The 15,007-nt window shown below is 45.6% G+C and overlaps 1 protein-coding gene across 1 annotated transcript in view; it reads right to left on the reverse strand.

Annotated features, from left to right (window-relative positions):
- Positions 1 to 9,959: 9,959 nt before the first annotated feature.
- Positions 9,960 to 15,007, reverse strand: part of ERC1 (ELKS/RAB6-interacting/CAST family member 1) — a 267,802-nt gene continuing 262,754 nt past the window's right edge. The window contains exon 19 of the mRNA XM_058022071.1: positions 9,960 to 12,014. Coding sequence (XP_057878054.1) covers positions 11,877 to 12,014 — 138 coding nt within the window. The 3' untranslated portion in view covers positions 9,960 to 11,876. The remainder of the gene's footprint in view (positions 12,015 to 15,007) is intronic.

Consider the following 15,007-nt stretch of genomic DNA (forward strand, 5'->3'; position numbering starts at 1 on the left):
CTGCAGTGTGGGTGTGCTTCAGGACACCTGGCCAGCCCAGCCCAGATCAGGCTTGGCTCCAAGGTGGGCATGAAGTGGTGGCTGTCACTGACTCTTCACACATCCAACACCCTCCCAAGTGACCTGTGACACCCTCTGTGCTGTGCAGTGCCAGGCTGCAGCACACCCACAGCCACACAGCCCCATCCATCCTGCCTGGACTTGCCCAGATCCCATCTGGAGATTGCACACCCAGCCATGAGCACCAGCAGCGGAGCTGTGCTGAACAAGGGCTCTCACAGGAAAACAAAGCAGGCAGAGCTGGCTTTGTCACCCTCTGAGCCCCTGTCACAGCACAGGAAAGCTCTGGCTCAGCGCTGGGCTGGCTCACCTTGCTGCACAGACCCAGGACTGGTTTCACCATGAAGTCATGGTCCTGCCTGTCTGTCTGTCTGTCACTCACACAGAGGAAGCCTCTGGTGATATTAGTCTGCAGCTCCACAGGTGGCTTTGATCTGCTCCTCCAACAGAGGAGCACAAACCATTGTGTTACCACTCCTGTTGTCAGGAGTCATCCCTTCCTTAACTATGTTCCATTCACTTCATTAACCAAATGAGACTTCCAACATTAACTAAATGCTGGAACCTGGGAACAGGGAATATTTCTCTGACGGGTCCTGAGTCCCAGGGAAGCACTGCCTTTAACCTTTGCCCATGGAGAAAGCTTCCAAGACTTTGGGAAGGATTGGAGTCTACAAGTGTGTGAAGTAGATAATAGAGAATAGTGTGGTTTGTCACAGGGTGAGAAATTTAGAGTTTTGGGATTTTAGTATAGAGGTAGATAGGAGACAAGATGGAGGATCTTGAGCTTCTTCTTCTTCATCTACTCCATTTTTTCCCTGGCACCTTGAAGTTACTGAGCTTGGCTTGGGCTGCTGGGGCAGACTGCAAGGGCTGCCATTGCATTGGGTGCACCACATCTCAAACATCTCCATATCCACCATCTGGCAAAGTGTCATCCTCATGGATTTACACACAAGAGAGTAGCTCCCCAAATAAACTCCTTGGTAGAGTCAAAATTATTGAGGAGTCAGGCATCAGACTGGGTGAGAGAGCAGCAGTGCAGACACTCACTTGTGATGCTGTGCTACAGCTGACCCTCCCTGGCTTTGGCGGGTGCCAGGAGCCTCAGTGGGAGCTCCCTGGCTGCTCCTGCTGCTGAGCCCTGGCTCTCTCTGAAAACCACCTCACACAGTCATCACCTGGATTGGGAAAACAGACATGAATCCAAAATATGCTACTTTATAATGAAGGACATCAGCAAAAGTGGCAACAATTCAAAATATCCACAGAAGGGGCTTTCTCAAACTTTGATGACTAACACCACTCTTGTAGTAACTATTAACGCTAAATTAATTAAATCATAGATGAATGGCATGAACTGCTGATTGAAGTCATGTGGGGACTAAAAACATGAGATGCTGACATTAAATTTACCTCCTTCTGCACTTTGCACTCAGCCTGTAAATCCCATGTGCATGTACTGCACATTCCCTGGTCACTGAGTATCTGATGCAGCATTTTGGAGCTCTTTGCAGCTGCAGCCTCCAAGTGTCTGCAAAGACGTGCCCCTCCTTTGATGTGCCAGTCACTTCAGCCGCCAGGCAGTCTCAAATATTTCATATGGGACTTTGAGAAGGGCTTGTGCTGCTGCCAGGAATGACCTGGCTGGGAAAGTCAATGTGCTTTGTAGACAATAAGGAAGAACAGAAGAAGAACATCCATTTACCTCCACTTTAATAGCAAATCATATCTCAGAATTCCTGACAAGCCTCAGGCAGTCCACGGTGTGTGATCACAGTGAAAGCTCTGCTCTGTGGCTGAAGAAACAGAACTCCTCTTTGCTAGGGGAAGAGCTGGGTTATCAAACCCATCAGAAATAAGTGGGGGCAATTACAGGTCAGAGATATGGGCATGGGCAAGTGCTGGAATGCTCAGGGAACAACAGCACCAACAGGAGCAGCCCTCCTAATGTCTCAGCTACCACTAGCATGAGGGATAATTTAAAGAACCAAAGTAATGAGAGGCTTGAGACAGAGAACTGGTGGTCTTGGATGGCAGCAGTGGTAGGGTTTGGACAATTACCAGTTCAAATACATCAATTCATCCTGCACACTTAATGAAGGAAGCATCTAGCAAAAAAATAGTTACATAAATACCTTACTGAAAATTGCATCATGGGCACATTAGCCATGAAGTCACGTAGATTTTCTGATTTCCACACCTTTGCCATGGCAGGTTTGGCATTCTTGAAGCGTGGTTTCCAGTGTATTTATGTATGATCACACAGATGGGCACGGACACCTATATCCATATGTGCACTTCAGTGCACTGGGCTACAAGAGGATGCACTGCTTAGAGCTAAAACCAGCTTCTGTGCATTATATAAGACAGGTTAAGAGCGTTCATATACGTTCCAAGACTTGTGGTTCCCCAAAATGGTGTGCCCTTACAGAAAATGAAGGGTTTACTCAAGCTGAACAAAAATCCTTCTAGGATGGGTTTTCAGCTACAGCAGCCACCCATCATTTTTAGCAATACATAAAGAAGCCAAACTTTTAACTTGCCTTGTCATGAGATTTGAGTCCATAGCCATTTTTGGAGCTGAATTCTCACTGAAGTAAGCGACAGCTTCACACAAATGGGCTGCAGTACCTGGGCCTAAATATTTAACTTCTTAGTCAACCCTCTAGAACAGCTTTAATGCTTGCAATTGTAAACAGTGGGAAAAAGCTACTGCTCATGTACTTAAAACCAGATGGACACAAAGCCCACGCCCTGAGAATCACTTGCTATAACCCCACAGCTACACCCAAGCTGGTCCCAGCTGTTCCACTTATGTTTTATGATACATCACCAGGATATTCAGAAATAAGGTCTACCAACACGTGTATGGTGGCTCTGCTTGCTTGACATGCAAAAAAGTTGCTTGCACCTAATTTTAGTACATCCACCTACAAAACATTTAGTTTCCCAGGTTATATGCCCTACTTGAGCTTGAGAGTTTTTAAAGACATTAAAGAAAGAGGACTTTGGCTATTTGCCTGAGATTTCTAAACATCCTGAAGCCCAGTGAGAAGACCTACTTGATGTCTCAAAATCCCAGTCTAAAGGTCACTAGTCACATACAGATCATTAGCATGGGCAATTGGCTTTAATTATTGTTTTGGGGTAATCTTTGGAGTGGCTGATGCCCCCCTACAGCTTCAATCCACACAAGCAAAAGGCATCTGCAGCACAAGCACAGCAGATCCTGTCAGAAATAGGAGATCCTAAATATGTAGCTTCTCCCAGTGGATTGCAGATGTGGTTTCAGCAGTTTCCCTGACTGGTGTGATTTAGAAAAGCAGGTTTTCCCCAGCCATCCTGGCTAGAGCACTGCAGAAGGTCCATGTTTAATCAGGAGCCTGGGCAACACAGGGGCTGTGCACACCCCTACAAACCTATCTGCAAGGGAAAATGTTTCAAATCTGTGTGTGCTTGATCCCAGGGCTGACAATTTGCTGTTTCCACTGCTGCCTTGCCTGTTCAGTGTCACAGTAGCTGCAGTCAACACAGACGATTCTGTTCAGATGCCTCGTGTTTTACTGCACAATGCATGAAATGTAACCTGATAAGGCACAAAAGGCGTTTGCATCTTCTCTTTTCAGCACGAACAGTGTTATTCTTATGGGCCATCCAAAACATGAGTCAGCCTGAGGGGACACAGCCCTGCAACTCACCCAGCAGCAGAGCCAGGGCTGCAGACCTCAGCTCAGCTCTCCCTGCAGATGTGCTGCCCTCCCTGCTGCTGCTCACTCGGACTCCTGCCCTTCCACTGCTCCTTCAAGAAGGACAAGTCCTCCAGGAGCGGTGTTTGTGCCATTTATCAGACTGATGGGTACCTTGTGGTGCAGTAACTGGTTAAATTTACGTGGCATGTGGTTTCATTCAGCTGATCTGGACTGTGCTGCAGAAGCCAGGCACACCCTGGCCTGACAGGAATCACGAATCCCCTTCTCAGCCAAAGACGCCTGAGCAAACATAAACCAGACTGGGAACCAAGGGGCTGATGGACTCTCTCTGTCAAAGCTCCTGAGACCCTTAATCCCCAAGCATCCTTTTTCCACACACTGCTTTACATGCCTGATTGAAGCCCAAGTGATTGAAATCCAATCAGCGAAGGGAAGGGAATGTCCAGGCACTGAGATCAGGATGCCTGTTCCTGTTACACATGCAGTCACTTGTACTGAAACAAGTCAGGACCCCAAGAGCCTCATGAATGATGAATTGAGGAAAATCAGAAGGGACAAGGCCAGCAAGAAAGCACAGAGAAAAACTGACTCTACAGACAGACAAAAGGAGAAAGAAACGGACAGAAATTGGTTAGAAAGTGTCCCAACTTGGGGAGGTCTGTGCTGCCAGGGCTTTGGGATAGCTGCGGAGAATCTGGTGGAGTGTGTTTAGCATGGACATTGTTCTACCAGTGTTGCAATGCTATTCTCTTTAGAACAGTCAAAAAACCCCAGAAAAATGAGATTTTTATACTGGCATTACTCAGGCATTTCTCATGTCATCAGAACATGTCTGGAGAGTGGACACTGGGTAAAGCCCATTTCCACCGGGGCTGCAGAGAGCACAGCTCATCTCATGTCACAAAGCCATGACTCTCCTCTGCTCCTGAGGGACAGGAGCCACATCCAGGTTTCACCAGGAACATGTTCAATAGGACAGTCTTGCTGGCCTACTCACAGCAAGGCTTTCCAGGCACGTTGCTCTAGGAGATGTGATCCTGACACGGACATAACACGGGATGCGCATGTGGAATTCAGTCACCCATTAGCAACAGTTAAGTCACTGACTTGGGGAACAGGCAGGAGAGACAAAGGGGACAGCTGACTGTAACAGCAGCTATTTTATCTCCATTCATCTGACTTGTGAGGCTATCTGGGACACCCCTGTGACTGCCAGTTGCTCACCTTCACCTTGCAGGCAGCCCCAGCTGCATCCATGAGCATTCCCAGCCATGGTGTGCAGCCAAACCCCAGCAGGTTTGTCCCACTGGTGCAGGTGGGCAACAACTGGAACCTCAAGCCTGGTGTCAGGGAACAGCCCTGCAGCCTACCTGCCCTCCCATCCTGGGCACAAAGGAGAGGACACCAAGCAACACACACCGAAATAAAGACAGGGCCCGGAGTTTTTAAATAATTTTATAATTTCCTGATGAACTTAGTCTGTGAATAAAAAAAGAAGAAAAAAAAAATGAACAAAGTGTTTATATTATCAAGGCAAAGTTGAATATAACACATTTTCTTTGCAATTTCATTATCCTGTCAGTAACATGACTCCAGCAATAAAACACATACGAGTTGAAGGCAGCGTGCGCGCTTTGCATCACGGACACCAATGTCTCCCGCTGCTGTCACTTCCAAAAGGAATTCAAGCACTAGATCCCATCCCTAAAGCCTGCCTCCCCCTCCACTAAAGTGCAACACGTCTCTTCCAAAGCCAATGAGGGATCTGTGTCTGTGGAGGGGATGGGGCATCCCACAGAATTCCACTCCACAGACGGTTTGTGAGCTTGGTGTGCAGCTCTCCTCATGCACTGCCTCGGAAGGAAACGGCAATATTCTGTTCTAGTGGGCTTGGAGCAGCATGTTGGGCTAGCACAGAAGTTATTCCCCTGTTTGTGGTCCCATTGGATTCGTCCTCCTCCAGCATCTGGACAAATAAAGGCATTTCACACAAAAGCCTCCCCAGTTATACTGTAATGAGTGTGAAATGAGGGGCCAAATGCAGCCACCCCTGGGCAGGGAGGGAAGGAGGACTTGGCCCTGTCCACAGAGAGCTGGGAAGATGGGGCAGATAAAAGGAACAATGTCTACTTCTAAAATTCGGCTTCAAATTTGTTTTTTAAGATAAGCACATTTTATAACAAATAAGAGTACACGTGACCAATAGATCAATTTTTTGCCAGTTTCCAAGTGAAAGAAACCAATGTTTTGAACAAAAAGCCCTACCAAAGCACCAAGAACCTAATGGGAATACCTACTTAAAAGCAAATCGCACTGACTTGATTTTCAAGATCTGAACTAAGCTTGCAAAATGGGGACAAACAGCATATGGTTAATTTTGATAATAAAAATACATTCACTTAATGAAATTCTTTACCTGTGTTCATAGGTAAAGCGATTTGTCAGGGTTTGTTTTGTTAACCTTACACACCAGTTTAGCCTCATGTTGTTCCTTTCAAGCAATGCAAGTCTGTGATGCAACCACAGCAGAAAGTGGCTGCCCATAATGTGCTTGAGTATGTGACCAACACCAGAGGCAAGGAAATACAACTTTAATAAAAATGAACCTACACAAAAATAACTGCACTAGCTGATCTGCACTTGCTCATGTCCCTGGCATCAAGGGGTGGGATGGAGAAAACAGAAAATTTGGCCAAAGCATTTGGCCCACTCACATCAGTGGCTCCCATCTTAGGGGACACCTGGTGTTGATAACTGTTACCAGAAAAGATTGACTTCCAAAATACTGTTTCATTCTGCCCATTTCTGTCTTACACATGTACAGTATAAACCTGGGAAAGTAGGAATTTATACAGGGTTTGTAACATCTCCTAGGAGGCCAAGTTGCCTTGGACCTCAAAAGCCTGTGAAAGGCAACTGGTTATAATTAGAAGCCCACAAATCCTTTTCCGTACAATCCCGAGAGGAGGAGTCATGGCTATGTTGCTTCTTTACTTGAATTCCTTTTAATGAAATTTATTTTTATATATTTTTAAAAACACATCTTTTTTCAGTTCTACTACTATCTTTTGTTTCAAACCGACAATAGACACACATTGTTGGTAACTGCCCCAGCCTTAGGACCACACAGACAATATCGACAAGCAGAAAACAAAACAGGAAAAAAACACCCCTGAAAAAGTCAGGGGAGATACTGATGACAGGGTTACAGCACTCACCACACACACTGGAAAAAGTCAGGATTTCTGAGTTTATGCTTTTGACACTAAAAAGTTTTGAAACAGTTTTTCTCTTTTTTTCTTTCGTTTTAAAAATAGTCAGCGGATACAGCCATTTTGTTCAGAAGGATCTGCTGTTGCGTAAGGTTCCTTCCATTTATGTGGAAAAAACAATTAAAAACATCGTTTTGTTTTAAAACAACCCCTGACACTCCTCTTCCTCACCACGCAGATGAGAGGGGTCAGCAGAGTCGGCCTTGCCAGACACGATGCCCCCAATGCCCCGTGCCCAGCCCTCCTACCACGGCTCTGCTGGGGCAGTGTTGGTTTTCCAGAGCCTTCCACGGCCTCTTCAGGTCCCTCTTCCTGTGGGGATGCTGAGCTGAGGAGAAGCTTCCTTTCAGTATCAGATGCCTTGGTTGAACTCTTTCCCTTTAGCATTTCACTGGAGTAATTTCAGGGATATACACATTTTTGTATGCAGTGACATTTTTGCTTTAAAATGGTATCAGTGCATGACTCCACATCCTTTGTAAAGACCCCTGCAGTGGCAGCAATTGGCAATTAATACAGGAGTGGGGACTCAACCCTGTCAATCCTCATCAGATGTAAAAATTTCCCAACAAATTGAGCACTAGCAGCAGAATGGATGGGATTTACAGGGCAAATGAAACAGAGGTGCCCCTTTGGTTCAACAACCAGGGTTATCTCTACAAGATTTATGACATTTATGCTCCCTTGTGCAAATTTCAGAGCCCTGAAGTGCCAGGAAGTTTTCCAGAGAAGGCATTTTCCAGCCCTGCAATGAGGAACGGCGCACGCGGTTCCGCGCGTCACGCCGGACCTTCACCTTCCGTCCCCAGGACTTGGCAAAATCTGGATATTCCACAGAGGGTTTGGCATTTTCTGGAGTGAAAGCTGGTTAAAGGCAGTCAAAACAAGAGAGAATACTTAGAGAAGCTTGGAGCTTCATCTGGGAGCACGCCAGGTAATTCTGCTTCCAATGGCAAACAGTGCTCCTGTCCTCACCCTGCAATCCTAGTGTTATGTCCTTGTAGTGTTTCACATGAGGTTGGATTCAGAGGAAAGTATGGACTTGGACTTGTGGCTATCATGAGCAAGTGTGGTTGCAGTGTCAAGCTTTTACAGGGTACGTGGGCTTCAGAGGCTTCAGTTACTTTTTAGCCCAAACCCTGCCAAAATGACCTACTTAATTTTCTACAAACAGCTCCTGAGCCCTTACATCTCTCAGTTTCTCTGCAAATGACAGCTCAGAAGAAAAGAAGGTAATATTAAAGCAGTTAAAACTTTCACAGCTCCTGTAGCAAATGGAACTTCATTCAACAGGAGAAGAAAAAGTAAATTTTCCCAGGGTCCCTGGGAAGGGGCCCTGATTTCCTAGAGCTGCTGCACTGCAGGACCACTGTGGTAGGAAACTGTCTGCATCTGCCTGGCTGCTGACACTTGGGAATAAGATCTTAAAAGAGCAGTGGTGGGTTAGGCAACTGGATGAGCATTGCAGGGTATGCCACATATGGCCCTTCTCCCATGTGCCTCATATGCAATTTCATGATGGGTTATGAGAATAAAATCCCTTTGTTGCCTTAAGGCCAATGGTGTGGCACTCCATGAGAGTGAAAAGAAAAAGCTTTCAGTGGTCACATTCAGCATTGAATGGTGGCCAGCAGTACCTCCCAAACCCCAAAGTTCCTCAAGCTATTCACAGGATCTCTGTCGACACAGGATCAGAGAGGTTACCTGAAATAGTTCAATGGAGATCAAGTCGGATCAAGACTGTTCCTAAATGAGATCTGCTCCCTCCCTGAGAGCACTTCACAGAGGTCTAAGATCAACCTTTAAGATGGGAGCCTACAAGACCTAGGAGATAACAGTGGTTAACGAGAAAAATCGCCAGGGCCCAACAACGATTCAGATGGAAGGAACAGCAGGTGTGTGGCTGGCAGATAAAGGACCAAATGGCCAGCGTGAAAACCAGCCAGGCTTGACAAATCCTCCCTGGGAAGAGGCCAGGAGATGTGTAAACAGTGAGCTTCACCCAGCTGCTGGTGCACAGATCATGCACACGCCGCCCTGACAGCACCAGGCCTTTGGCTGGGGCACTTTGGGCCATAGAAATGCAGCCACAAGCTGAGCTAGAGATGCTGAAGATGCAGCAGCACTTCCCTGTGATGTGTGGGCAACGCAGTAAAGCCAGGGAATTGAAGTAACAGCCTGAAGTGATCACCCCTCACTCCATCCCCTCCCCCTGCCCCTGCCTCCAGCAGAAACGCTATCAAGGAACATCTCAGTAAGAGGTTTACAAGCAGGAGCCATTTGAACCATCAATAAGGGAAATTCCACAGCTTCTCACAGAGGAAGGATTGTTTTACAGCAGGGAACCAGGGCAGCTGGAGATTTGACCATATAAGTTAATGAGAGAGTCAGGAGGGGCGGCGGTGGCCGATGATGCCGGGCTGATGGCTCTGATGCTTTTACAGGCGGCATTAAATTCCTGGAGTGAGTAATTAGGGGTGATGAGGAAAATGCAAGAGGGAAGATTTCAAAACAACAGCTCCTATGGAAAGGTGCTGACCCAAAGAATGGGACCAGAGGGGTGGCTCTGGGATGGGGCAGGGCCCAGCAGTGGCACAGTCACTGTCTGCTGCCCTTCCGGCATTCCCCCCTTCCACACATCCAGGTTCCCACTGCTCCCCTCACACACCACACACAGAAAAAGCTTCAGACACAGGCTGCTATTACAGGAAGAACTAAAGTTAGCTCTCCTGATTTGCAAAGCACTGGTAATTCCAAATGAATTGGAAAAGGACTGATTTGCCTCTTCTTTTGAGACTTACTTCTTCCTAGACACCCTGGCTATGAATGCGGCTCCTTTTGCTGAATTATTACAGCAGAATCAATGGGATGTGATTTATTTTAAATTAGCTAGTTTTCAATAGAGTCTGCTAGTTTTCAATAGGTACATAAGGTTTCAGTTCTGCCCAATTTTCAGTGCTTGTCTGGGAAAAAACTACAAGGTACCTTTTCTCTTACTCAAACTTCTGATCTCCTGATCTGTTAGAAGCAATTGGTCACTTCTAAAGATAAAAACAAGGAGTGAAGGACCAACAGGCGAGCTGTGCTGTGGATCTGAGAGATGTAAGAAATGCAGCTTTCTTGAAAAGGCCTGGAACATTTTCCTTAGCATAACAGCTTAGTGATTAACCTCAAAATGAAGTAAGCTATATGGAATTAAACTGCAGGCTCTGAATGGGAAGTTTACTGAGAAGATCCATAATTAGCTATTAACTAGAAAACCAAGATATCTTCCACTGCTGTGTTATTTGGTCTCCTTTTGCCTTCCCCTCGCTCTCTGAGGTAACATGAGCCAGCCAAAGGGAGCAGCTCCTTTAAGGAGCACATGGGGACATGTTACAGGGCTCTGTCCGGCAGATGCCCCCAGACACACACAACCACTGGCAGCCAGGAAAAAACCTGTCTCCCCATTAATGCATAGTCCAAGAATGAACACCCAAGTCCTACCCATAAAATAGGATTTCTGACTTGCTACCAAACTGCAGACAAACTGATCTGGGATTTCAGGTCATATTACCTATCAGCAGGAGCTGTAACGAGTGTCAAAGGTGGATGGGAATAAAACTAAGGCCTCCCATATACACAGAAGAATTGCACTGGTTTAAGTAAAGCTGTGATTTTACACCTATCTACTCAGCTGGGTGCCAACTCCAGCAGAGATGCTCCTCTTCATAAGGGTTATTGCTCTGAACTCAAACTCACTCCTCCTCAATGTAAGCTAAACCAAAATAAATTAAATTATAATTATAGTAAGAAATACGCTACTGGTTTACCTACCTTAGCTTTAAAATTATACTTTTAAGCTAAATGATGCAAATTTCTCATTTACAGAATGCTTAACACTATTCTGATGACAGTCAGTGTTCACAAAGTCATAGCCTGAAAAACTGGACAAACTGTACAAGTTAAAGCTGGGAACTGACCTGTTGACCACACCTGCTTGAAGGGAGAGAGCTCTCTATAGAGTAAGAACACAGGAGACACAGACCTATGATGAGAAACCTCATCTAAAACCCCCCAAAAATCAAAAGATGAAAACAGTTACCTCAAAAAATGGCCCACCTAGCAATTCAGAGTCAGAGCAGTGAACAATAAAATTCCAAGTTAAGTAAACAGAAAGTACCAGTATGCCTACCTTTCTCCCAGCTGCTAGATGAAATGACTAACAGGAGCAAGGAGGGAAACTTTCCTTTCCTCACTCTGTTATTTAAGAACATAAGAAGCATTGAGACAGGCAGCAAGACCTGAGCTAGCTGATGCTGGCCAGCCATGAGCCATGATCAGAGCACACTCAGGTTTGGTTTTAGCACTGTGAAATTCAGGCTTTCAGCTTTCATGAAAATAAACAACAGGAAGGAGGAAAGAAGACAAGAAGGAAAAAGCAATATATTAATGAAAGGTGAGGGCTACTCTTCTGCAACCTCATGGAGAGCTAGAGCTGCTTGTGTTCAGTGGATCCCCTCTTCTTTGCTCAGTAGACTTGGAAGAGCTCTGCTTAGCTGTATCCAAAAGTCACCACCAACAAAGTCAGCGGGGAATTGGATTCTAAAGTAGAAAGGCAGTGAGAAGATGAATACAAAAACGGCTGATTAATCACAGACTGGAAGAACCTAGAGAGGATGTAGTTCTTAGAAGGGGCTTTTTTTTTTTTTTTGCCTTTGTTTTCTCTGTCAAAGGTGCACCAGAATTTTCTATTCCATGTTCTGTGTTTCACACTGCTCTCCACTGCCACAGCTCCGTGGGCTGCCTGGGCCTGGCCCCTGGTGTGCTGCTCCTGGGCTGGTGGCCGGGGTCACGAGGACTCCTCGAGGGCGTTGACGACCTGCTCCAGGATGTCGGGGCAGTGATCCGCGATCTGCTGCAGGATGGCGTTGGCAAACTCCTGCAGCTCCACGCTCTCCCTCTCCCCCTTCTCCAGCTCCTTGTGCAGCTGCAAGGACACAGAAACACGGTCAGCCCCTACTCTGGACTGTGCTCACTGTGTGACAGCCCTGCCCAGCAGGCTCGGCCACACCATCACTTTGGGACGGGAGCTAACAGAGGTGATGTGGCATTCACGTGTTCTGAAAATCCCTTTGCCCAGGGTTTTTCTCCTGGGAAGCTGAGAAGCCTCAGAGAAAAGGAAAACAATTATTATCTCATTTGCTTCTCCTCTGTTTTGCTCCTTTGCAATGTGTTTGGAGACTGTTTACCAACAGGTAATTGTTTTGACTCATTGGCCAATTATGGCCAAGCTGTGTCAGGACTCTGGAGAGAGTCAAAAGTTTTCATTATTACCTTTTTATCCTTCTGTAAGTATCCTTTCTGTATTCTTTAGTATAGTTTAGTTTAGTATTCTTTAATATAATATAGTATCATAAAATAATAAATTCGCCTTCTGAGAACATGGAGTCGGATTCATCATTCCTTCCTTCATCTGGGGGAAATGCAAATACAATAAGGTGACACATGCTGGGCACTTCCAGCACCTGCATCTTCCCTTGGTGGCCCCCTCACCTGGAACTGAATGCTCTCCATCTTCTTTATTTCACTTTTTCATTCTACAGGACCAGGTTTGTCACCTTCCCGGTAAAGACCATGTCCACATGACTTAACTACTCCTGAATACATTTATTTCCACTTTTTCATTCTACAGGACCAGGTTTTTGTCACCTTCCCAGCAATACATTGTTCTATGATAAATATAAGAAAAACTTCCTCTGTAAAATGTTTCTCTGAAGGCAACCATATTGCAGCAATATGGAGCAATACAGCAGCTTACTAGTGTACTGCTTTAAATAGTTTGACTTCTATTCATGAACAATGGGATGTTTCATAGGTCATTACTTGAGAATTATTCCTGGTATGAAATCAATAGGAATGTCACATAATTATACATAATGCACCCAAAGTTAACCGGAATTCCATTTTCCCCAAGGAATTACTAATTTTCAGAAACTCTCTTTCCTAACTCAGCCAGAAGATGACTACACACAATTGCAGTGGAACATACACGATTTTTGTTTACTAACTCTGCATTTCCTGTTGGGTCATTCGTTCTTCAGATCCCTATAATTGGCTCAGAACAGGACACAGAATTTCAAACTTTATATTATTCACTCTGTCTACAGTTTATAAACAGTTTCTCCAACAAGTGGTGTCCCAAACCATGTCACACAACATATGCAAACACAGCTTTTAGCTTTGAGCCTAATGCCATTGCCAGATTTAGGGGCCCACAGAGTCTTAATAAAGAGCAGGAAACATCTGCCTTCAGTAACCTGCTTAGCTGCCCAGCAATTGATAAAGTCCATGCTGGCCTGTGAACTGTGCAAAATCCCAAGGAAGGCTGTAATTTGTGCAAGCATTTTAGGGATTACTGTACTCACAGTGGTCTAGGGACCTCAGAGAACAAGGAGAAGCAGCATCCCTTACTAGGTCAGATGATATGGGTAGATAGGCTGGATAAGCTGTGAAGCAGACAGCCCCGCCCTGTACTATATACCAAAAAAGTTATTTTATTTGTTTAGTGACAGGATTTTCTTCTAATGAAGTATTCCCTATGAATATATGCATACATGCAGCAGGTACATACACTTATGATGGATTCTGAAGCTTATTTCCAGCTTCTGAAGCCAAAGTTCTTTGTCACTTTGAGCTGCTGTGAGCAACCATCTTATCTTATTTGAACCTTCTTTTAAATTTTGCATGGTTTAAAAGAAATTAATATTATCTGTCAGTTCTGTAACATTTCTTATTTCTAAGTGATTAGTATTTTTATTGGAACTCTACTATGTTAATACAAGACATGGAAAGAATGTCAAACTGGCATTTTTCATGCCTGAAGGGATAACTGTTCATCAGTATACAAATTTGTTGATCTGTGTTTGGCACTTGTGTAACACTGCTCAATGCAGGTTTTAAAAGGAGAGAACTACAAGGCAGCAGCACAGCAGGGATCATTTTACCACTTTAAGAGCACAATGCAGTGGCAAAGGTTAGATTTCTATAATTAAAATTCTAATCAGATACAACAGCATGTCTCTGTTTAGTGATGGTATCAAGCAAAGCACAGCAGATTGTTTCTGCAAGAAACACTGCTTTAAAACAAACAGCCTAAGAACAACCATGGAATAAATAAAAATGCTTTTCAAGAAAGTTATGGTGCAGGCTTCTGTAGACAAAAGTGTGAGAAAGGAAATTAAAAGGGCAAGCGTACTACACTGTTCCCTTTACTAGGCAGGGTAGCATATAGTAAATTATTGGGGCTTTGCATGCTGAATGTTGGTTTAATGTGTCCTTATGTGCTTTGTTCCTGCTGGCTGCTGCACTCCCAGAACAGCCATAGGAACCCGAGAGGGGCTCCTGCCAAGAATCACAATGCAAAGGCAACCTGATCCTGCTCTGTGGAGTGACATGAGCTGGGAGTGGGGAAGGGAGAGGGAGGGAGCACTCTGGGCTTGGGGAGGCTCTGGGGGAGAAAGGGGGGCTCAGCACTAACCCACAGTGGCTCAGGAATGGCAGGCTGTGCATGGGTCATCAGCCTGGCAGAGGAATTAGCCAGGAACTTACCATGGGTGGGAAGGTCCAGTCAGCAAAGCAGGACAGGGAGAGGCAGAACAAGCAGCCAGGAGTAGTGCTGGATGTTAAAAGCCAGGGGACTGGGATTCAGGGACTGAGGTTTTGTAAGCCTGGTGAGATCCCAGGAGGCCCCAGGTACAGCAAACCATCCCTGGTGCATTCCTGGGAATGCTCTGAGCCTACAACTCTGAGACAGGGCTGCCCTGTGCCTTCTTGGGCCGGCACAGAGATTGCATGGTGCCACCCATCAGATGGATGGGAGGCCATGGAGCTGGGAGACAGCAAGCAACAGGAGAAACAGCCAGCGTTATCACTGTCCTTATCTGGCACCTGCAAGGGTCCTGAGCTCTCAGTCCACGGCAG

Source organism: Melospiza georgiana, chromosome 4 (assembly GCF_028018845.1).
Source record: "Melospiza georgiana isolate bMelGeo1 chromosome 4, bMelGeo1.pri, whole genome shotgun sequence".
Lineage (NCBI taxonomy): Eukaryota > Metazoa > Chordata > Aves > Passeriformes > Passerellidae > Melospiza > Melospiza georgiana.